Here is a 24,724-nt window from a genome sequence, read left to right as displayed (position 1 = left end):
GTAGAATGAATGGACCTTTGCAGAGAGGACAGTAGAGAATATTGTACTCTATGAATACAGAATAGGACCCTCCGCAGCCATTCATTCTGCGCTCTCCAAACCATTAAAGGAGAACTATGAGGTGAGTGCTTTTCACTCACCTCATGGTTCTAGCCGACCTGTGACAATGAAACTGTCACAGGTCGGCTCAGTAGATCGAGAAGTGAGCAAACACATACCGGCGTTGCTCACCTCTCGATCCTGTCACAGCTCTCCGCCGTGACAGGGGAGGGGCTGGATTCCCCCCCCCCCTCCGGGGCCTGTCCCAGGTCCCCGCCGTGCCAGGGGAGGGGCTGGATTCCCCCCTCCGATCCGCCAGCGCTGACTGGCGGATCGGACAGGGGAGGGGGCGGGTACAGCTGCCTCTGCCTCTAGATAGCCAGAGCCAGCTGTCACTCTTGCAGCTGGGCAGATCCAGATATAATTGTTGGGATCCGCTTCAGCTGCCGTGTCTCAGAATACAGCGAGCAGCAGCTCGCGGTGTACTGTGGCGTCACAGTATACCGCGAGCTGTAGCTCGCGGTATACTGAGCTTAGGGTGACAGGAGGATGCTAGTTTGTGTCCTCCTGTTACCCTGAGGAGAACTATGGGGAAAAGCCTTAACCCCCATAGTTCTCCTTTAAGCACTTCAAGCTTTTAGGATCAGCCACCGTACAGCATCCATGTCCGTGTCCATCCAACTGCATTCATATTTATGGTTAAAACAGTCTATAGCACACAGGAAGGGTGAGTTGGTGCTGCATCGTATCTCACCAGGCACAGGGGTACATTGCTACACAGACTCCCCCTACTTACTTGTGCTCAGCAGTACTTTGAGGGCATTACAGCAGACATTCTTCCTAGAAGTGAATGGTAGCTACGAATTCCACCTCAAAAAAGCGTGGCCTTGTGATGCCTTTGTGAAGATGCTTTGAGCTGACCTTATCTGTATTGATCTTAAAAGCTACAAATAATTACATTTGGTACCTGAATGTTGCACTAAACAACAGGGCTGCAGCTGCTGCTCCAAACAGACCACAAAGAAGATTAACACGATATGCTAGGGAGCCGACTGGTACCAAGACCATTGCTGCCTTAGCAAGCAGAGTAAACAGTGGGTAGCCGGGGGGATGAGCAACCTGGGGAAAAAAACAAAACAGAAAATAATAAAAATTTTAGCAAAATATACTGTAATTTAGCCCAGGTATTCATCCTGTCAAACCTGTACTATTGCATCCCTAAAGAGTCTCCATTGCCACAGCCATGTGGCAATCCCATTTATTCTTTTCTGCCACTGAGGTCCACAGGGCTGAATTTTTTAGGTAAGGTCTAGTTCCCAACTGTCCCTCAAGTGGGGGGACTATTCCTTGTTTGAAACCAAAACCCTTTGCCCTTTTCCCCCCGTTCCCCTCCCCTCTTTTTGTTCTGATGTATAGATCTCTATAAAATGTACTATTTAAATACCAAAAGTGTTACACTGTACTATTTAAATACCAAAAGTGTTACACTGCACTAAACCTTTCAGCCTGCCTCTATATTATTGCATTTGTTTTTGTAATGGCCAGTATAAAGGAAAAATTAGCAATGAAACAGCACTCGTGGGTTTAACCAATCATTTTTCCATGTGAATGCTTCAGGGTCAGGATAACTGGGGGTGTTAAAGGGATGAGTCCTTTGCCTCCATATTATGTGATTAAATGTGCCCTTCTTTCCTGTGTCATAAGGGTATATCTAGAGGTGTTTGCAGTGCACATAGACATTAAAGCTCTGTCAGGGCCTATATTAGACATGTGCACCAGCCAAAAATTCGTTTAGTTTAGTTTCGTTATGAAAAAAAAAAAATTTGTTTAGTTTCGTTTTGAAACAAAAGAAAAAAAAATTCGTTTAGTTTAGTTTCGGGTCCGAAATTAAATTAGTTACGGACGAAATTCGTTTATGGAAAAAAAAAAACCTTTAAATATTACTTGATTTGCCCTGGAATCGAACCTGCAACCTTAGCTATGGCAAGCCTGTGCTTTAACCACTACTCTATAACCTCTGTATTGTAAGCTTAGAAGCATTTGATATATATGAATGCAATATGTAGCATTTGATAGCTGAGACTGTCAAATGGGCGGAGCGAGCCGTGACATCATGGCTCACTCTGCCCATCTGTTGACAGACTGAATGTCATTTTTTTTCTTCTGGTTTTCGTCGGGTGGTCGTCTGCGGCGGGACTTTTTTTATTTCGGCGGGTCGGCGGGGGTCCTGCATCCTGATCCTGACTCTGGATTACATCGATGGAGCCATTTTTTTTTTTTTTTATTTATTAAAGGAATAGTCAAAAAATGGCTGTTTGTTTTTTTTTCAATTAAAGGATTTTGTCAAAAGTCTGGACTTTTTACTAACTATTTGATTTAACCCTTTAGTGAATGGGTAGGGGTACAAGTACCCCTTACTCATTCACATGGGGGGGGGGCATCTGGGTGCCCCCTTATTTAAAGGGGTACCCCGATGCAAATAAGCCCCCTTGCCCGCAGACCCCCACAACCACCGGGTCAGGGTTGTGGGGAAGAGGCCCTTGTCCCCATCGGCATGGGGACACCCTCCCAATGCCGAGGGCACGTGGCCTGGTAAGGCGCAGGGAGGGGGGGGGCTCTCGATCGTCCCCCCCCTTTCCTGCCCTGCCGGGCCTGTGCTCGGATCAAGGGTCTGGTAGGACTGTTAGGGGGGACCCCACGTTTTTTTCCCCCCATTTTTGGGGCTGGGGTTCCCCTTTAAAATTCCTACCAGACCTTAAGGGTCTGGTATGGATTTTGGGGGGAACCCCACGCACTTTTTTTTGTGTTATAAGGAGGGGGGGGGGCCTCCTAACATTCCTACCAGACCTAAAGGGTCTGGTATGAATTGGGGGGGAACCTCACGCTTTTTTTTTTTTCATCTTCTGCAGACTGTAAAAAAAAAAAATCATTTTGCTGCAACAGAATTCGTCCAATAACGAATTTCGTTGCGTCAAAATGACATTAGGGGGGAACAAAAATGACAGTCTGCAGAAGATGACAAAAAAAAAGCCTGAGGTTCCCCCCCAATTCATACCAGACCCTTTAAGTCTGGTAGGAATGTTAGGAGAATGCCAATTCAAAAGCAAAGGAAAAAAAAACAAAAAACTTTAAACCTGACTAGCCCTGGAATTGAACCTAGGACCTTAGCAATGGCAAGCCTGGGCTTTAACCACTACTCTATAGCCTCTGTACTGTATAGAAGTATAGATGTCTGGCTTCCTAATGTCATTTTGCTGCAACGAAATTCGTCCAATAACGAATTTCGGGAAATCGGGAATTTCGGATCCGTTTGCATTCGTCTTAGCTGTAATTCGGAATTCGGATGCATCCGGATCTCCGAATTTCCGAAAATTCGTCCAAAACGAATTTCGGAACGAACCGAATCGCACATGTCTAGCCTATATTGACGGACCTTCGGCTTGGGTCAATGGCATCAGTTTGAGATGCTTCAGAGACCATTAAGTATTCATCGACAGGTGCATTTGACCTCCTTCTGGCCTGCATTTAACCTGCTTCAGGGCTAGTTCACACCAGCCTCAGTGCGTTCCGGCCCGATTCTGGCTGAAATGCACCGGATCGCATTCCGGCCGGCTTTCTGTTTTCTAGCGGGAGGGGCTGTGGCGGTGCATTGAACTTAATGGGACTGCAGCTACACCCTCTTGCCGCAGTGCGATCAGCCGCACAGAAACGCGTGGCACATCAATGCCTGCATTCCGGTCTGGTCATAAAAACAGCATTTTTTTCTGACCGCACTAGACCGGAACGCAGGCATTGATGTTCCTGTGCGGCCGATGAAACTGCGGCAAGAGGACAATTTGTTTTACTATGGAGAGCTACCTAGAACACTAGGCCACAATAACCTTGGACTTTCCTAATAATATTTAGTTAATAAAATTACCTTTTGATTGTAATCTTTAGTAGCTGTGATTTTATAAGTCTGCAATATAGCAAACTGAGGGTGTTCTGTATGCCATTTATGTTTCTAGGAGGAAATTTAGAAAGTAATTTCTTGTTTGCTATACCAAAATCTGCACAAAGCAGGAAGTAATATTGCTGCCAGTCAATTCTGTAGGAATTACGTTTTTGGCAAGATATTTTTAAAGATTTTGCTGCTAAAAATATGAACATAATGCTTGTTTTCTTATTATAATGCAGAGACTGTGCAGGCATTAATAATCAAGGCAACACTCCCCCAATCAATTTAAGGATGTAGTAATATCAGTTTGCCCAGAAAAGGAAAAAAAGGTAAGAATCTGCAATAACTTAGAAAAAAGTACCTGCAATGTATTTTGCTAACATGGAGGGGACTTTTTTCTCAACAAAACTAGAGTTTTACTTAATTAACTTTTTTTTAACATTTGAGAAGCCAGTGTGGGTCTCCAAGGTGTAAGGATCTAAATTTTCCATTGACATCTGTGACTCCTTTGCCCCCCAATGTAAAACCTACCAACGTGACTGACAGACAGAGGAGATACTAAATCTTTCTGTAGCTACATTCCTTGCAAATCCTTACATCAATCCAAAAACTCTATAATCCTCACTGGTAAGTTTATACTACTCATTGGCTAGACCTATGTTGGGCCATATAAGCTGCAAAAACCCATAGCAAGAGCCTTCTCTACAATATACAATACAAACAATTACTATCCCCCAAATCATCTTAGCCAATTTAAATCCAGCAATTTTCGTATTTCAATCAGCACATTAGGCCCTGATGAAGGGGGGCCTAATGTAGAAACACGTTGGCTTGTTCCTTCACGTTTTTATGAGGAAATACATAAAATTTGGACTCTCAACCATAGGTTTGGTACCCTTTATCTTCCCAAACGCCTTGCTTTTTGTCCAAGGCACCTCCCAGAGGCCAATCCATTAGGGCTGCCTTTCCGAAGTCACTCCGTGTACTCTACCCAAAGTACTCTACTCTGCACTGCTAGTTCAGAAAAACTTGGGATCCAGCACCCTACATCCACACCGTCCTAAGTAAAAGTGCTTGATGTCGCTGTCATGCAGAGGAATTGCTGTATTTGTCTGCAGTTAAACTTCTTGTAAATACCTTACATCAAATATGTCTAATCATCATTGGTTATTTGATACTGTTCATTGTCCAGACATTTAATTTAGCCTATGACATATATTGTTCTTAGAATGGGAATGTCGCTCCACCAAACCACTACCATTTGTGAAGACCACACTGTCTGGAGATTAGTGCCACTTTAACAGACTTTGAGTCTTACCTAAAGGGATCATGACACCATAATTAAGTTTATTAAATAATAAAACTTATTAAAACTGTTAACCCGATTTAGTTTATTCTCCCCAGCTTATCCAAATTTTGGGTTGATAATAAGCTATGCAACTGTATATACAGTAAAATCTTTGCTTTATAATTTTGTTTAATTGGATTTAAAACGTAAAGTAAATTGTGGCATACTGTACTTATAAGTTGGTAAAACCGTGATTTGAAAATAAATTAATCTACTTTGCTCCATGCTTAATTAAACTTGCCTAATTCCTAAAACTGTTAATGAGAGCATTGATTAAACAATAAAATTAATACTTACTCCAAGCTCATATGCGGCTGTGATCAGTTCCCCTGTGAAAAAATAAATGTAAAACCAATAATTACCATTAGGGAGTGACCCTCCTCCAAAGTTCCTCAAATTCAAAGGCTTGCACTGGGATTTTGCATTAATTTGACTTGATAAAAATAAATCTAGCGAGATTTAGCAGCATGAAATTTTCTCAGAAATTCCTCCCACTTTCCATTTAGTTGAACAGAAAAGCATTTCATAAATATACCATGATGCATTATTATTTCAACGGAATGAGACTTACAAACAGAAATGTTTCCATTTAACAAAAAATGTATATGTTCACATAAATGCACACCTAAGGCTATACTGTATAAGAGGTAAACACTCAGTGATAAAAAAAAAACATTAGGCTTATGGTGACTAGTTAGGAGGAAAGTGCAGTGACCCACAACAAAAATCAAATCAAACATTTGGACAGAGTAAGGAAGGGTTTGAACCCCTTGGGAAGTTGTATTGTATCCATCACACATCTTACAGGCTTCTCCCGAGTCCATTCAGGGTACTGTAGTGAAATGGTGGAGGATGTCACCATACAATCATAGGAAAACATGGATCCTCACCAGCACACCTTGATACACTGATAATGGTCCTTTGTTCACATAAAGAAACAGGGTTCACAAGCTGACATTGCAGGACCTCACAGAATCCCTTTCTCAAAGCATTATGCGAGGTCCCTAAACATTGGCTTGTGATGTCTGTTTCTTTTTGTGAATAAAGGACAAGATTAGGGCCCGCCTTACCATCTTGTCTTGAATTGTATTGCGATTGCAATGTCTTCCTTATATTGTAAAGTGCTGCGCAAACTGTTGGCGCTATATAAATCCTGTATAATAATAATAATAATAAATTATCACTATACCAAGGTGTGCTGATATGAATAGGGTTGGAACCCCTGTTGGATTTTACTCCTATCCAGGACTCCCCTCAAAAGATTTTAATAAGTACCAGGATTTTTCTTTATTTTCTAATTATATATATATATATATATATACACATACATACATACATACATACAGGTGAAACTCGAATAATTAGAATATCGTGCAAAGTTCATTTATTTCACTAATGCAACTTAAAAGGTGAAACTAATATATGTAACATTTAAAAAAAAGAAAGAACCTGTTTCCCTTATTTCTGTTAAGATAAACATTCCGGGACAGTGTTAACAAAGCCTTTTTGTAAGGTAGACCCTTTTTTGTAAGGTAGATACCTCAAGGTGCCTCATTTTTTTTTTTCACTTTTTTTGTTAATGAAGAAACATATGCAGGTATTGAGGTGGTTAAAACATGGACCTTGGTTAAGGTGCACTAGATACATGTAATGTACAGGTCAAACACAGTGGGAAGAGGAGGAGAGGGGGCTAATGTACAGGTCACATACAGTGGTTGGATGGGGATGAAAGGATTAATGGGACACTGCTGTGATCACTCAGTTCAGTTATGGGAACAAATTAATTGCTAATTCATCAGTTCCTCTCTCCTCCCCTTCCTCCAATGTGAGAGGAAGGGGAGGGCTCACAGATGTAAACACTAAATAGTTTGCATGTGTGATTGGTCTCTCTATGACCAATCATAATGATCCCAAAATACAGAGCTATTTAGAATGGCTCTATACATAGTGTCTTTGAAACAAGCAGAGGAAGACATGGTCCACAGGCATTAACAGCAGCCTGCTGGTTATTACATTGGGCACAGGAGCAGGACGCAGAATCGTAGTCAGGGCTAACAGGAGTAAGCTACAACAAGACAGCAGAGGTTGTCAGAGTCCATGCCAAGGTCAGAGCCCATGGCAAGGTCCCAATCAAACAGGCAGCAGAGGTACCAAGTCAGCCGGTAAAAGCCAAAGTCAGGACACAAGCCAAGGTCAAAAGCAGGAAACAAGCCTACAATGAAGTCAGGAGGCAGGCTAGGTCAAACAGCGGATAGTAGAAGGGCAGATTAGGTCAGAAAAGTTGACAGCCACTCAACAACTTTCCTAGGTTGTGCTAAAGCCAGTGCCAGATGTGCTATATAAACATGCACACATGTAGATGTGCATGCAGCTGTGACTCTAAGCGATGGACTAAGGGGTGCAAAATGCGCACATGCAGATCTTTGTGTGTTGCCATGCGCTGTATTTCCAAACATTTACCTTGAAAAAGTGAAGCTGCCATGGACTAGTAGGAAACCCTAATTCCCTATGCAACACCATTTTTTTATTGAGTGATGCGATACACCAAATCCTCGGGGCTCTTTTATGTTCAATTTCTGTCCACCTCCTATCTTCAATAATAATAATGGGTATACCTGGCCCACCCCATAACCATGATTGGTCTGGTGACTGGATGATCAGGCACTCAGCAATTACTGGTGAGAGCTAGGCTTGATAATTTTCCCCATACCTAACTTTTAAGATTTTTTGGGAAGCTCTGAAGGAGTCAAGGAATCATAGTAGGGGTATGCCGTGGCAACGTTTATTGCCTGTTCTATGTCATTCATATTCGTTCATAATATTTGTACCCATTATAGGTTTACTTTCAAAGAAAACTGTAATGGACTTTGGTCAATTTTCATTTTTCTAAGGTTTACCAAGTCACAAATTGAATTTTTTAATAATTTGTCACACTTGTCTGAATTCTTTATTTTATAAATAAACAGTTAATAGTGGGTGCACCCAAGATATTTTCTTTGCCAATACTGTACATACAGAGCTGGCTAAAACTGTAACATACCCTGTTTCCCCGAAAATAAGACCTACCCTGAAAATAAGACCTAGTACTATATTTGGGAATTGCTGAAATATAAGACCTACCCCGAAAATAAGACCTAGTTGTGACCATTCCCAGGGCCGGTGGTGGCATAAGGGGGAACTTGAAGAGCCGCAGGAGAGGCAGGAGAGAATCAGTGGTGCCAACGAAGCCAGTGCTAGAGGAAGCGAGGCGGCACCGAAGGGAGCAGAGCCGCATAAGCCGATGCCTCCTCTATAGCGCCGACTCCTGTCACAGGCGGAGTGATACCAAATGCACTCCGCCTGTGAGAATCCAATAGTGAAAGTGCGCTTTGCTCATTCTGGCCAGCAATTGGTTAGCAAATTGCTCTTGGAAAGGTACGGCACCCCTGATTGCCCTGCTCACCATATTTTTGTACATGAATACATGTAGACTTCTCTACATGAATAAGAGTTGATTGTTGTACATAAAAAAAAATAAGACCTACCCCAAAAATAAGACCTAGTGTGTTTTTTTGAGCCAAATAAAATATAAGACAGTGTCTTATTTTCGGGGAAACACGGTAGTAGGTGAGGTTGAATAAAGATCAATGTCCATCCAGTTCAGTGTGTGTGCGTGTGTGTGTGTGTGTGTATCTATGTGAATATAACACTTCCCATATCCTTGTATATTTAGTGATTGAAGAAACTCATCTAGGAAGTTTCTTGAACCTAGCTACGCAAATCAGCAGATACCACTGCCTGTGGAAGGAAACTGCCAGTGCACAGTAAAAAAAACCCTTGCGCATTCCAAGATTGAACCCCCTCTCTTCACCAAGAACAGTACTGAGAACACTTGGACACAACAAGAGGTTAGAAAACAACTTGTTTCGAATATTGTTGTCCCCTTTGATGATTTTGAAGACTGCAATAAGGTCCCTTCTTAATCGCCTCCTTTCTAAGGAGAATACGTTTAATTGTTGGAAGCACTCGTTCTTTGCACCCATGTGCGTAACTTTACATATTTCAACATTAAATTGCATATGTCAATGTGTTGCCCATGCTTCAATTTTATCTAGGTCTTGTTGAAGTGCACATATCTCCCGGTTTAGAATGTACTGCCCTGCACTGTTTTGTATCGTTGGCGAAAATGGAACTATCTATCCCAAGTTCTATGTCGTTGATGAATAGGATAAACAGAATTGGTCCCAGAACCGACCCCTGGGGCACCCCACCCCTGTTTTTGCCCAATTAGAGAATGACCCATTTATTACTACCGTCTGGGTCCGTTCTTGCAGCCGGTTTTCCACCCATGTGCAAACAGTTTTCTCCAAACCGATAGACCTCAGTTTGTGAATCAAACGTTTGTGGGGTACTGTATCAAATGCTTTAGCAGATACACCACATCTACTGGTGTTCCTCTGTCTAAATTAGTACTGACCTCCTCAAAATAAAGTTAGATTGGTCTGACAAGAACGGTCCTTCATGAAGCCATGTTGGTTTCTACTTATGATACCAATTTTATTCGCAAATTCCTCAATGTAGTCCCTTATCAGGCCTTTGAATATTTTGCACACTTTTGACATTAAGCTGACTGGCCTTTAGTTACCCGTTGAACTCAGTTTCCCCTTTTTGTATATTGGTACCACATATGCTCTCTGCCAATCAGCTGGTACCGAACCAGTCATTAGAGTGTCCATAAAGATTATGTACAGTGGTCTGCTTATGACCTGGCTAAGCTCCTTGAGTACCCTCGGATGTAACCCATCAGGTCCTGGGGATTTGTTAACATTTAATCTTTCTAGCCTCTGTACCACTGTGCTCTCTGACACCCACTGAGATACGTCAAAACTTTTATTATTGTTACTGCAGCTGGTGCCCTGATCGTTACACATATCCGTCTCATCTGTAAAAACAGAAGAAAATAATTTAACGCATGTGATTTCTCCCTGTCGCTGGTAGCTAATCTTCCCTCTTTGTCTGTTATTAGGTCTACATGTTCTGTCCTTACCATTTTGCTATTTATATATTTCAAGGATTTCTTGTTTTTGTTTGACTGGAGCCAATTCACTTTCCAGCATGTCTTTGGAGAAAACTGGAGTACCTGGAGGACACCCATGCAATCACAGGGAGAAAATGCAAACTCCTTGCAGATAGTGTCCTGACCAGAATTTGAACCGGGGAACATCACTGCAAGGCGAAAGTGCTAACCAGTATGCCACTGTGCTGCCAGTCAGAACAATGCCACCCTTACAGACAGCTAAAAAGATCCCTGGATATATACAGGTACCATTAGATAACAGGTCAATTATCCAGTGCTCATCAAAGCCCCAAGCAACCTCAGGGTTCCCCTGAACCCTGGTTGAGAATGGCTGCTTCAAAAGATTAGAAATAATTTCTAGTACACAGAAAACTAGCAATAACCATTGCTTCTAGTACCAAAAAAAAGTAATTACACACAAAAAAACAAAATAAAATAGCAATTTCTTCTAGTTCAAGTTTAAAAGTGAAGCAAAAATTAAAGATCACACCAAGCCTGGTTGGAACTTGCCGTCCAGACTGCATAGTGCTGTAGGCAATAATTATCCGTCAGCCTGGGAAGTGGCTGCAGACATTTTAGACTAATGTAAGTAAACAATACACTCGCTACAATTTTCTCTAAAGACTCGTTCCAGGTAAAGTCTTTCTCTCTGTGGTAATTATGCATTATTTAAATAAGCGTAATGTTAATCATTACCTCTGAAAACACCAGAGTGGCTTGCTATTCTGTCCACTGTGAATATTGACATACTGTAATATTTTTCATTGGCAGAGCACTGTTGTTATATATTCACAAAGATCTCCAACACTTGAGTCACGCAGTATAGCCCCACTGCCCCTCCCAAAGACAAAAAAAAAACTGCTCCCTATGAATAAATCAAACAAAACAAAATGAACATGAAATCATTTTATGGATTTTTTTTTGTTGCCTTCAAGAAAAAAAAAATTTTTTTTTAGCGTTATTACAGTGGGAGACGGAACAGTTTGTTCACCAGACGTAGACTTGAATATCGGAAAATGACAAAGGCTGTCTACTCTGGGCAGTTTAATCAGTCTTGCACAACATGTGTTGGCTTATTTAACAGGGCTGTCCATCTAGAAGCAATATTTAAAAGAAAACTTGTACGGAGAGAATCAGAGGTGGCCACTGCTGGCCTTAAAGCGAACTATGGGGTAACCTTTTCCTCCCATAATTCTCTTTAGGGTCCCCTGGAGGACATATACTAACCTCCTCCTGTAACCCAAAGCTCAGTATGAAGCGGGCTATTGCCAGCTATATACTGAGAGCACGGCAGTCGGGATGGATCCCAACAACACAGTCGAGATCCACCCAGTTGGCTGATTGACAGCGGGCTCTGCCTATCTAGAGGCAGACAGCTGTGCCCGCCCCCTCCCCGTCCGTTTTCTGCAGTCAGCGTTGGAGGAACGGAGATGGGGAATTCCTGCGGGGAGCCATGACTGACAGTCACTGGTCACTGCAGGTAGATGATCAGGAAGTGAGCGAGGGACAGTATGCGTTCACTCACTTCCCGATCTATAGAGCCAGCGTGTGATAGTTTCATTGTCACGTCGGGTCTAACTATGGGGATGAGTGTAGATCACTCACCTCATAGTTCTCCTTTATCTTAGAAAAATGCTAATTGCCTGGCTGCCTCAAGGAGCTTACAATCTAATGTAAAGGCTGATTTAGACAGGAGTACCTGGAGGAAACCCACGCATGCACAGGGAGAACATGCAAACTCATGTTCTTGAATCACTGGCCTGGAAATAAGCATGCAGATCAGGTGAGGTGTTTATTCAGTCTTCCGAAGCACTGAAAGCAATAAAAGTAATTCTCTCAGCAGGTGAGCTCACCCCCCAGTCAGTCACTGTTCCGCCTCCTAGCAGATACTCAGCTCACCCTATTCCCCCTCCTAGCAGATACTCAGCAGCTCAGCTCACCCTATTCCCCCTCCTAGCAGTTACTCAGCTGCTCAGCTTAACCTGTTCCGCCTCCTAGCAGATACTCAGCAGCTCAGCTCACCCTATTCCCCCTCCTAGCAGATACTCAGCAGCTCAGCTCACCCTATTCCCCCTCCTAGCAGATACTCAGCAGCTCAGCTCACCCTATTCCCCCTCCTAGCAGTTACTCAGCTGCTCAGCATACCCTGTTCCCCCTCCTAGCAGATACTCAGCAGCTCAGCTTACCCTGTTCCACCTCCCAGTAGGGAATTCTCAGCTTAGCTCACCCAGTTCTCTCCTCCACCCGCAGTGACTCAGTAGCCGTTCAATTTTTAATGCAAACACAGATCAGGTACTCTACAAGGGGGAAGCAGGGTGGTCTGCTTCTGAGAGTATGACTTGAACGACTACAGTGCTTTTGTTGAGGAGGAAAGAAGCAAGTTGAAGATAAATTACTCCACAGTGCCTGCAGCTATAGGGATCAATGAGGGTTTCAATTCAAAGTGGATTTACTGTTTAATAAAAATGTTGCAGCTGATATTTATTTGGCAGTCACCAAATGTTTTGGTGAGTGCCAAAGTGAGTGTTTTGGTGGTGTTTTGATGAGGCAATAATGATACCTAATAAACCAAGTAATTTAATCTAACCATCAACACTAAAACTCTATTAAAGCCTTACATAGTATCATAACCATAACCTGACCATAACCTAACCCAACCCTTGAAAACCTAAATCCAACCTGAACCTGAATTCTGATCATCCCTTTTTTATTGCTAATATCAGCCCATGCATGCCTTACACCAGCCTTACATGTAGAAATGCATGGAGGTGGGCTTTACATCGTGCTGCAACATATATAAATTTATGGTTTGTGCTGGGAGCGCTCTCGAATGTGCCCCCTAACACTGTCACCTACAGCAATCTGTTTATTAACATTTTACAACATAATGCCCCATGCTTTGTTAATAGATGTCCTATAGCAGAAGCTGGCACCAATGCCCGCTGCTAGTTCTTTGACTTTGCTGTATCTGACAGCTGCTCTGTTGGATACAGCGATCAGAAACCAATCAGCATGGTTTCCAATTATGCGATTACTATAACAACCAAATCATATTGATCACATGGCTTTGTTTGCAAAAGAGCCTGCGCTTTCACAGAAACAGTAAACAGGTAATTTTGGTAAAGTGCAATGCAAACATTTAAAAAAGAGAAGTAAAGAGTAATGTCCCCAAGTCTGTGACTCAATGTCTGTGACCCAAGGTCAGCATATAGCGGGCTACCACCCACTATGTGCTGACATCACAGAGCTGCACTGCAGTCGGGAAGGATCAAAACAATTTTGTCGGGATCCACCCCGCTTGATTGACAGCTGGCTCTGCCTCTCTAGATCCAGAGCCAGCTGTGCCCGCCCCCTCCCCTGCCTGTCCCTCCAATGAGTGCTGAAGAAATGGAGAGGAGAGGGATGTATCCCTGCAGGGAGCAGTAACCGCCAGGGAGAAGACCATGAGCTAAGTGATCAGGGGTCATACGATTGCTCAGCTAACGATCAGTAAAGCCGGCATGTGATAGCCGCCGTGTCCCCCACCGGCTCTAAGCATTGGGAAGAGAATATTTTCCTCTCGCTTCTCCTTTAAGCAATTTTTATTCCACATTTGTTGTCCACTTGTCACTTTATACTAAAAACTAATTGAGCAAGATATTTATTAAAAACAATGTAACAAATAAACACTTTATAGTTTTATAAAGTAGATATAGCATTATAGTTAAAGTGACATTAAAGGATAAAAAAAATTCCCTCCCCCCCATGTTAATGTCAACACTTACCTTAAATGATGTCTCTTAATCCGATCTTCTTCTTTCCCCATGTTTTCATCTGTCCCTCCAGCGGTGCGGTGGCTCTCCGATCCAGCGCTGATTCCTCTCTGCTAGCAGGCACTTCTGATCCAGCGGTGTCTGCATGCGGGTGCACGCATCCATAGACTTACCTTGCGTCTCTGCTCGTCTCGCGGCCGAGAATCCGAACTGCGCATGTGCCCGCCCCAAGATGCTTTGCGGCCGCCGGATCAGTTTCGTTTTCTCGGACGGGAGCGCGCAGCCAAAACAAGGTAAGTGTTAAGCGCTGTTAATGCGTTTTTTAAAAAAAATACTTTTTTGCAAATATCTACTGCTTGATAGCAGTAGATATAGGCAAAAAAACGGGAGGGTTTAGAACCACTTTTCTGCCTCTAGATAGGCAGAGCCAGCTGTCACTCACGCAGCTGGGCGGATCCAGACATAATTGTCGGGATCTAATTCAGTGTCTCAGTATACCACGAGCTGTAGCTCGCGGTATACTGAGCTTAGGGTGACGGGAGGGCGCTAGTTTGTGTCCTCCCGTTACCCTAAGGAGAACTATGGGGAAAAGCCTTAACCCCATAGTTTAAGCTAAACGAAAACACACTGACGCTGCTAAATGTGGCCTGGGTGTCTAGGCTTCAATGGCCGCTGGTGTCAAAAGGGTTAAATGCATTATGTTAAGAGAGATTACAATCTAAAAGCGGATCTGACATGGAGTTCCCTATCTTCCTGCCTGAGCTTTTAGTATGTTAGACTAAGAACACCTCCTCCTTATTTTATGGTGATGAGGAGAGAGGAAGGTGTACTATAGTCTATCAGAAAAGAGTTAGTCAGAGCTGACAACACTGCTTAGATTTCAGCACAGCAAAGGCAGTGTTGTCAGCTTACAAAAGGAAGTTAGGTGTGCATTGGATTTCGGGCAGATCAAGTGGTATTTTTCTGTACTTGCAGCATTTGTAAAGGGGTAAAACATGGGAAATGTGCATGTATTGCAGATACGTACTGAAAAGGTTTTTTGTTTTTTTTTATTTTATTTTGTATAGAAATACACTTTAAGTGCCCACCCAGGCCTATTACAGCAGCCACAACCAACAGCAAATAGAAAAATCCACCCAAGACAGGGATTCAGGCAGCATCTCATTGGGTCATGTGGGGGAGCATGTGTGCCTGCTACCCTATTTCCAGCCAGAGCATTCCAGGTTGAGACACTCTGGCCGGCATCCCACCCAGCTCACCGACTGTCTGGTTCCTGGCAACCAGTGATGTCAGTGTGGAATTTCTCAAAACCAGTATTTGCATAGCCGTAGGCCCACTCTGCTGATAGGTTACTTAGGCACTGCCCCCCTCATGTGACAAGGCCGGGGTCTGCTGAAGGGGGCAATGCCTGAGTAACCTATTAGCAGACCCGGGCATTGTCACATGGGGGGCAGCGAGTAACTAAACTATTGGCAGACCCGGGCATTGTCACATGGGGGGGGGCAGTGCCTGAGTAACCATTGTGGCAGTGCCCGGATCAGGTTATTCAGACACTGCACTATAGGAGGGGGTGCCTTTTTGACACACACTAAAACATGTACTAATTAGGGATGCACCAATATATCGGCCGCCGAAACATATCGGCCGAAAATTGCACTTTTGGCAAACTGCAGAAAGTGCCATTTTCTTACCGATATAGCGGTGCATCCTATTCTCTCCTCCCCGCTGGGCGCTGCTCTGTGTCCCAGCGGGGAGGAGAGAAACTGTCACAGGCGGCCCGGTGCTGAGGGAGGAGAGCGCTGAAAGCAGCCGGCCGGCGTCTCTCCTCCCCACAACGCTCAGCCTCCTGTCACAGATCGGCAGAGTGGTGTGTGACAGCCAGTGCTGTCACAGAAGGCTAAGCTCTCCTCCCACACCGGCTTGCCTCCTGTGACAGCTGTCAGGAAGGAGAGCGATACAAACACTCAGCGATCAGTGATCGCTGAGTGTTTGTAAATAATTGAGGACAGAGTATGTTTACTAAATCCTCAATTACGAATGAATGGGAAGGGATCTACATCACCTCCTGTTCATTCATGATTGTGGTTATAGTAAACATACACTGTTCTCATGTTATGAATGAACAGGAACACTGAGTATAGAGGATTCCTGTTCATTTTTAACAGGGGCTGCAGAAAAAGAGATTTAGGATGCACCGATATATATCGGCCGAAAATTGCACTTTTGGCAAAATGCCGAAAGTACAATTTGTCTGCCGAAATAGCGGTGCATCCGTGCTTTCTCTCCTCCCCTCTGGGCGCTCTGTGTTCTCAATCTCTTTTTCTATTTTAAAAAGGAAATATTAGGGGTCTGTTTAGACCCCCAATAATTCCCCAAAGCCCTTAGAAGTAAAGTAAAAAAAAAAAATATTTTATAAAAATGAATAAATAAAAATTAAATATAAAAAAAATTAAAGTTTATAAAAAACAAATAAAAATAAAATGTTTTTTTTTTTTTAAAGTTAGAATAAAAAACATTTTCTGTTTCGCCCTGACATTTTTTTTTTCATTTCGGTGCACGTCTAGTACTAAGTATTCACCATACCTGAATCTCCACCAGGCACAGAGGGGTGTAAAGTTTTAATGTAAACTCCAAGCACACACGTGAACACAACCAGGGCCCATGTGACATGTGGACTCCCATCTTGTACTCTGGGCTCTTTAGTGACTTTCTTTACACTTTTCAGTGCCGTCATTTTCCTCGTCGTCCTCCTCCTCGCTCATACAGATCTACATAAGTTTGTGTTCTGTCTCCCAGCAAGAACAAGCAAAACTGGCTACCCTCATGTCTCTGTAAATAGGAAACAAAACATTTCAGCATCATCAGACCAAAAGGACTATTCACACATTTCTTAGAAGGGATTTTGTTACAGACACTAATTAGCTTTCGAGACATAGTGATACTAGCTTACATGGTGTTTCAGGCTGGTAGTTGCAGGACGGGGGCACATTTTATTAACTTTCAAAAATAATTAAAAGGAGTTAAGTCCCAGCATACACACTGTACTATCCTGTTATCAGCATTGTAATAGGAATACATACTAGAGTTGTTGTTGATAATGCAATCAAAGCTTAATTAAAAAATCCCTTTTATGTAGTGAGTGCTGCTTTCTGTCTACCCATCACTTTCACCAACTTCCTGGATTTCCAGTGTGCTTTACATCTCTTTCTCTGCTGCTTGATGGGCTGCAATCTCCATTTCTCAAGACTACATAACCCATCATGCATTGCTTCCAGCAAGCAATGATAATGATACATTGTTCAGATGTTGAGTTGTAGTTTGAACAGCAGGTTTTGTGAAAGTGGTGACGCAAGGAAGTACATATTCACAGGGCTGAGTGAAATTGTGTCCGGGCATTGAGGAAGTACATCCTATGGGCATCTTCAATAAATACGTTTACAAACGTATACATCGATATGGTTATTTGGAGTGCGATAGAACTTATCTTTAAGGGCCTGTTAACACGACATCCGTTTTCTGTGATGACCTGATCCGTATGCTCCTGCACCTAAAATGCATCCCAATGTATCCCTATGTGTTTTATGGGCTACAGTTCTCATGTGCGCAGTCCGTTTAGCTTACGACAAAATATTGCATGTCCCATTTTGTCCGGTCCGGAAACGGTCCGGAAACGCATGAACGCGGCAAAAACGCAACGAAAACGGAATGCAATGCAGCTAAGCAAAAAAAAAAAAATAGTATTCTTGCTCCACTTTTTATGATGTAGTACGACATACGAGTAAAGGAAAAAAATGTATCCGCGTGACCTCGCAAATCCTCATACAAACTCCAGAACTGACCCTTGGAGTCCCGGAGCCTCAAGATCAGGTGTACCCAATAACGACGTCTCCTGTGGGCTTGTTCTCTGCAGATTGCTGTAGCCAGCACCATCAACATGCCTGCAAACATGTGATACATGTCTGATCACCAGCTTTACATACACAAAGGGAAGTACTTGTTCCGAGAGGGCGGAAGTGACCTCAGAGGAAGAATCTGCATACTGACAGCCCCACGGCTTTAAAAAAAAAAAAAGAACTGTCAGCATCCAGACCGAAAACGCATCAAAAACGCATCAAAAACGCACTGCATCAGTAGCACCGCGTCTGCAGATCCGCACCTGATCAGGAGCTGATATCATGTGAACAAGCCCTAAGAGCCAGTCACAATTTGCACAATGCATGGCCAGCTTTATGGAGATGAAGCAGAGACGTGTTTGTAGTCCAAATCGGCAACGCTGCTGCTGCTCCTCCATTGATAAAGTACGGTGAGTAAGTGTTGTCACCCTAGGACAGGAAGTGTGTTAGTGGCAGAATCATTAGGTGAAAATGAAGGAAGAAGATGTTCATATGCCCACGTTAATAACACCTCCTAGACTCCAAATATGCAAATACAATCGACACCTGGTTGTGACTAACAGATTATGTGGATTGGAACAACCATATTTATTCCCAGAGAATTTTGCACAAGTCATTCTTAATTGAGAAAGCTGGTTGGATGGCCAGTGAAACGTCTTCAAGAAAAATACAGCAAGACCAGTTGCTTTGACTTATTTTTTATAAATATACCATGACCTGGATGAATGAGATCCTTCACAGACATGGCTGTGCATGGCTCTCCCAGCAGAACCACTTAATCGGAACAGGACAAGAGCGGTGATGTCACTGCCCTTGTAGCCCATTGTTTACTTCCTGCAGCCCCACAGCAGAAGGTCCATACCTCTGTACTGACCTTGGGTTGGGGGTAACCAATGCAGGAGCCTGTGCACTGCACCCGCGACACACTGATCATGGTCGCAATGCTAGGCTAGGGGTAAACAATGCAGGAATCCGTGCATTGCACCCACAACACACTGATCACAGTCGCAAATTCTGGGCTGGTGTAAACAAAGCAGGTGGCCATGCATTGCAGCCACAACACACTGATCATGGCCCCAATGCTGGGCTAGAGGTAACGCAGGAGCCCATGCAATGCACCGGCAACACACTCATTACAGCCGCAATGCTGGGTTAGGGGTAAACAATGCAGGAGCCCATGCAATGCAGTGGCGACACACATTACAGCCGCAATGCTGGGCTAGGGGTAAACAATGCAGGAGCCCATGCATTGCAACCGTAACACACTGATCACCGTCGCAATGCTCTGCAGGCTTGCATGCAAACATTTAATAATTGCACATTTTTATTTCATAAGTGTGGGTGCATTTATAACATTTCTTCAAAAGGCAGACTAGCCTATAAAAGGAGTAGTATACTTTCCTATGTTTATCCAAGAATTATTCTTCAGGTTACCCCCCTCAAAAGTTTTATACTCACCTGTCCTCGCTGTTACATGCACTCATTGAGAAAGCAGAGAACACCGGTGGAGAGGCTTGGCTTTGGAGCCGCCTGAACTGCCTGTTCCTGTGAACCAAGCCTCTCTTTCACTCGCCGCCATGGCAATAGAACAAGCTATTACATCAGCTCATTGAGAATAGAGAGGATACCGGAGGAGAGGCCTGGCTCTGCAGCTGCCTGCAAAGGCCTATTCCTGTGAACCAAGCCTCTCTTTCCTGTGTCACCATGGAGATGGAGCAAGCTATATGTTTAGCTATTGTCCATCAGTTCTGCTCCCCCCTGAGTAGAGGGTCTAAGACAGGGATGGGCTATTTCGGCCCTCCAGCTGTGCTTTAACTACAAATCGTAACATGCCTCTGCCTCTTAGATTCATGCCTGTAACTGTCAGTCTTGCAATGCTTCATGGGACTTGTAGTTCCACAACAGCTGGAGGGCCAGAGTTGCCCACCCCTGCTCCAGCACTATCCTTAATGACCAACCCTGACTAATCAACACGATGTCAAAAGTCAAGCAACTGGGAGGGTGGGCAAGGTTCTCTCTGCTGCATCTGATGAGGTGACACCAGAGAATGGCTGCACTGCTGGGAATATAGAGGAAAGTGGCCATTAGACACTTTCTTTGAGAACAGGACCACTGAAAGAACAACCTGCAAAACTCCAGTAGCAAGCGACTTGGTGCGATATCTAATGTAGGGGCTTTGCTAATCCCTACAGCCCTTAGAAATGGGATGGGACATGGGAGCAAAATATATAAACACTTACTATAAAAAAACAAAATAAACAAACAGAAAGCTTGGGCTTACCAAAAATGTCATAATAACAGGTTGAGACCTTAAAGCAGAACTACATCCTCCTCTCCTTCTAGCTGGCCATACACCTTACGATCATCGTTTGATTTCTTACATCCCGTCATCGAACCGACGTTCGATTTCCGCACGACTGCCCCATCATGTACAGACCAATGTAGATTTCGACTATCGTTCATTAGCAATACTAATTGGCCCAATTTTGTCAATTGACAGAACGGATTTTTGTTTGCGCATGTGCAGTGTTCATGTTGCAATTTTTTCCGTGCAAAAACGCCAGTAATCCATCGATTTTTAAATGTATGATTCGAAAAAAAGTTTGCCAGCCTAGTCGATCAGGGAAATTCGCACAGTTGTACAGTAATTATGATCGTTCACTTCCCATCAACTGGCCGATTATCTTATGAAAACCCGATCGTGTTCGATTTCGATTTGTATGGGCATCTTTACAGCCAAGGAAGGTGCCATCTTAGCCTCTATTTGGATTACAGTTGCCATGGTGCTGCACATATGATCAGCTTTGACACCAGCTATTTAAGGGCTTGGAAGATCAGTTGAGAGCCAAAGTATGCACACTGGCAACCTTGACTGTTGTCATACTTTCAAAGTAACTGTTTTGGGAGACATTAAATTGATGGGTCAAGTTCCTCTTTAGTTTAAAACGTGTCCCTCCACCACTATGTTAGAAGACCAGCCCCACCAGCCGAATCAGCCTAAATAGAGGCTGGAACACTTAGAGCCTTGGTTGTCAACTGATGGGTCGTGACCCAAAAGTGGGTCACCACCCTGTGTTCAGTGGGTCGCAGTTTCCACTTTTCTAGGTGAGAGGCTCCTCAGCCTCCCCCTAGAGCAGCACTGTCAGTTCTCGCGCCAAGCAGCCATTTAAAATATGCTATTCGACGGCGAGTGTCAGCTTGAGGTGGGGTGGGGTGGGATGGGGTTATGGCAGCGAGGGAGCTCCATCCATATGAGCATTGCTTATAGCTCCCTTATGTGCCCTATAGAGGTGCCTGTACCAGAGTGATGTCACATTCTGGCTCTCGGCACCTCTACAGCGCATGCTAGGGAGCTGTACAAGCAATGCACATATGAATGGAGCTCCATCGCAGCACAGCAGCCCACACTGGACCCCAGGCTAAGGATCCACTCCAGTTCTCATAAGATCGAAACACTGGGTGGATCTTAAAAAAAGAAAAATAATTTTTTTTTGAGTGTGTGTGATTGTGTCTGTGGTTATGTGTGTCTGTCAGTGTTTTTGAGGGCCCGTTCACACTAGTACAGTGCATTAAATCGCACAGTCCCTTTCTGATGTGGTAGGTGTGTTGCATTGCCATTCATTTGAATGGCACCCCAAACGCACCTCCCACCCACAATTTGATTGGCCGCACCGGAACGCGTGGTACCGCAATGCCGTGTGTTCCAGTGCAGTGTGACTTGGGTCATGACCTAATGACCAAGGACAAATGTGGGTCCTGAGGTTATACAGGTTGAGAACCACTGCTGTAGAGCATTCTATAAACTCACAATAAATATGTCCAGGCCTAGCAGAGAGAGGTACCAGAGCCAACCCACAGACAAAACTCTAGCAGCTGGAGGGACTGAGGCAGGGGTAACCAAACCTGCTGCCCCAAGGCCGGGCCTTGGTTGGGCTTGTGGGAAATCCGGCCCTGAATATATTCACTTTGGAGACTAAACACTCTTTGGATGGTGGTCGGTATCTGCTACGTTTGAAACGATTAAGAGATACATTTTGCATATAGATATTGAAATTATTTGCATATTGGCAGTGGACGTTTTTATTGTTTACAGTGGAGTGTTGTTATAGACTTAGAGCACGGCAGCTATTAGGAATATTAATTAATCCATAGCATGGATCCATTATTGATTGACAAATAGTGCAAACTTGGCGCTGTGAGGGCACCGGGATAGGCACAAAGTTGACACTAGATAGGTGCTAATTGGAGGCCTGGAGGAAGAAGGCTGCACATTTTTTTTAAATAATGTCATCCTAACTGAATGAAGATGTTTTTTTTTGTATTTTGTTATTTATGAAACATCAGAGAATAACAAAAGTATTTAGGCAGTACATATAGTAAACTGAATCGAGGTGAGACTCAATATAATATCCTGGCAGTACAAATATACAGAAGCATAAAAATAACTTCTCAAGTTTAAATAGTAATAGTATATATATGCTTTATTGCAGGGCTGTCCTGATGGTAATCGCTGCCTTGGACCAGCGAGGGGGAGGGGTTGGAGGGTGGCGGAGGTGGAGCTGCGCATGGACATCACTTGTTGTCTGGAGTTCAGCAGGACGCAAGCCAGAGTGTCCTGCTCAGCTTTAGGCAACCAATGACATTACTGAGCTGGGCAGGCAACAGGGTCACAAAGGTTAGACAGTGTTGTACACATTGCAGTGGCCACGATGCTTTGTGGATAGGTGTGCATAATGCATGGTGAAATGCTCTCTCTTGTATGACATACACCATGAGATGTAAAGTGCATAGGGCTCGTTCACACCATATACATTGGCTTGCACAGATCAGTTGTTCAAAACAATCACTTTCGGTGTGCTCAGACTGAGCACACCGAAAGTGAAAGTAAAATAAAAATGCAGCATTGTGGTGTAGACTACACCACAATGCTGCATTTTTATTTTATTTTTTTGCAACGGACCTCACACCACTGCATCTCATCACCATAGAGATGAATGAAATAATAACGTAAACAATGCCTTGAAATGTAACAACGCAAGGCACTGCTGCTCACCGCCATATACAATGGACACCAAGCCTGCACGCTAAATTGACCCATTTGGTGTGGCTGGTGTAAATGAGCCCCTACTGTTTAGAAAAAAAACTACACTATACGCTGGAACAAACTATAACACTGCCCGGGTGTTTGAAAGGTAACAGGCCTCGTTCATACAAGTAGTCTGTGGACTCTACCAGGCCCCTCTAAATAGCAATCCACGGTGCACTGCAAAAGAGCACTGTATTACCACAATCATCTTATTGCCATAGACTGCATTCTTGTTTTTCTTTCACTTTGATTGTTATGAATTGGCCCTATCCGTTAACTTTAGGTCTTATGAAGTAATCCGTAGTTCGAATATTTTGTGCAGTTTCCTCTTAATTAATTTATATGCATTAGTCACTTTTGTGGCTGGAAATTAATTTATCGAACCTGTCGCTGCCTCAGGTGTGCTTTGGTGTTGTCTTCCTGCCTGTGCTTATTACTGCAATATTACTTTCCAAGGGGAATTTTATTTCTAGGTACAGAAAACAGGCCGGGAGTCCCCGGAGGAACAGGTCCTATTTCCTATGTTAAAATCAATTTTTCTTCACCTAATTAGCAGCTTTGAAAGGAGTCATTTGGAGCACAGTATTTGTGCTTGCTTGTAATGATTCATACTATTTCTCACCTGCTTGTCTCAGGTGCATAAATTAATCTGTCCCTGAACAATGACAGTGGAGAAGAGCTTATGGCAGCCAATCAAATGCTTGCATGACTGCTGAGAAGCATAGAACTAGACAATTATATTAACGTAGATACCCCACTGCACACCTGACCAATATGTCCCCATATTCTGTTAGCGAGTGCTGTAGTAACTTGCAGATGGCGCCACATGAACACAAGGAGAACGTAAGTCTGAAGCACACTTGCAAATTTATCAGAAAATGCCTTTATTAACGTTCAAATCATCATATTCAGACTAGTAGCAACATTTCGAGACCTCACAGGCAATGTGAGGTCCAGAAACGTCTCTACTATTTCTGACATGATAATTTGAACGCCAATAGAGGCTTTTTCTGATGAAGCTGCAGCGGTGTGCTGCTGACTTCACTTCTGCTTGCCCACAGATGACACAAAGAGATTGAGTTAAGGTGCCCATACACTTTACAACCCTCGCAAGACTTTTGTCTTGCGAGGGTTGTAAAGTAATTTTAAAAACGTACGATCTGCCCATCTTGGACAGGCAGATCGTACCTGCGATCATTGCAAGCCCGCCCCCCCTGAGGGGCGGGCTTCCGATGACCGCAATGCTGAACGGCAGTGTGCGCGTGCGCACACCGGCCCGTTCGGCAGTGATCTCTCGATCATGTTAAAAACCAGCCGAAAATCGAAAAGGGGGGCGCGGCTTGCGATCATCGCAAGTACGATCTGCCTGTCCAAGATAGGCAGATCGTACGTTTTTTTTATTACCTTACAACCATCGCAAGACTTTTGTAAGGTGTGTGCCCAGCCATATACAGTGAGCACACCTGAAATAGTCTAACGAAACAGCCTGCCGTTACCATTAGTGCCGGACGGGCATTAGACTGACCCAAACTGCAACTTGAGGGCATAGCACATTAAAGTAACATTTATCACTGGTAAGGTCATACTGCCAATAAAGCTGAGTTGAGCATCCT

The 24,724-nt window shown here is 43.6% G+C and overlaps 1 protein-coding gene across 1 annotated transcript in view; it reads right to left on the bottom strand.

Moving 5' to 3' along the window:
• TMEM260 (transmembrane protein 260) overlaps window positions 1–16,871 on the bottom strand; it is a 63,744-nt gene extending 46,873 nt beyond the window's left edge. Inside the window, exons 1-3 of the mRNA XM_018562397.1 lie at window positions 16,716–16,871; window positions 5,622–5,653; window positions 1,007–1,158 (exon numbers count right to left, since the gene is read on the bottom strand). Coding sequence (XP_018417899.1) covers window positions 1,007–1,158; window positions 5,622–5,653; window positions 16,716–16,866 — 335 coding nt within the window. The 5' untranslated portion in view covers window positions 16,867–16,871. The remainder of the gene's footprint in view (window positions 1–1,006; window positions 1,159–5,621; window positions 5,654–16,715) is intronic.
• Between the last annotated feature and the right edge of the window lie 7,853 nt (window positions 16,872–24,724).

The sequence above is a fragment of the Nanorana parkeri genome, unplaced genomic scaffold, assembly GCF_000935625.1.
Source record: "Nanorana parkeri isolate BGI_ZX_2015 unplaced genomic scaffold, ASM93562v1 scaffold20, whole genome shotgun sequence".
In the NCBI taxonomy this organism is placed as follows: domain Eukaryota; kingdom Metazoa; phylum Chordata; class Amphibia; order Anura; family Dicroglossidae; genus Nanorana; species Nanorana parkeri.
Note: the sequence above shows the minus strand (reverse complement) of the source record. Positions and strands in the feature narration are given on the sequence as shown.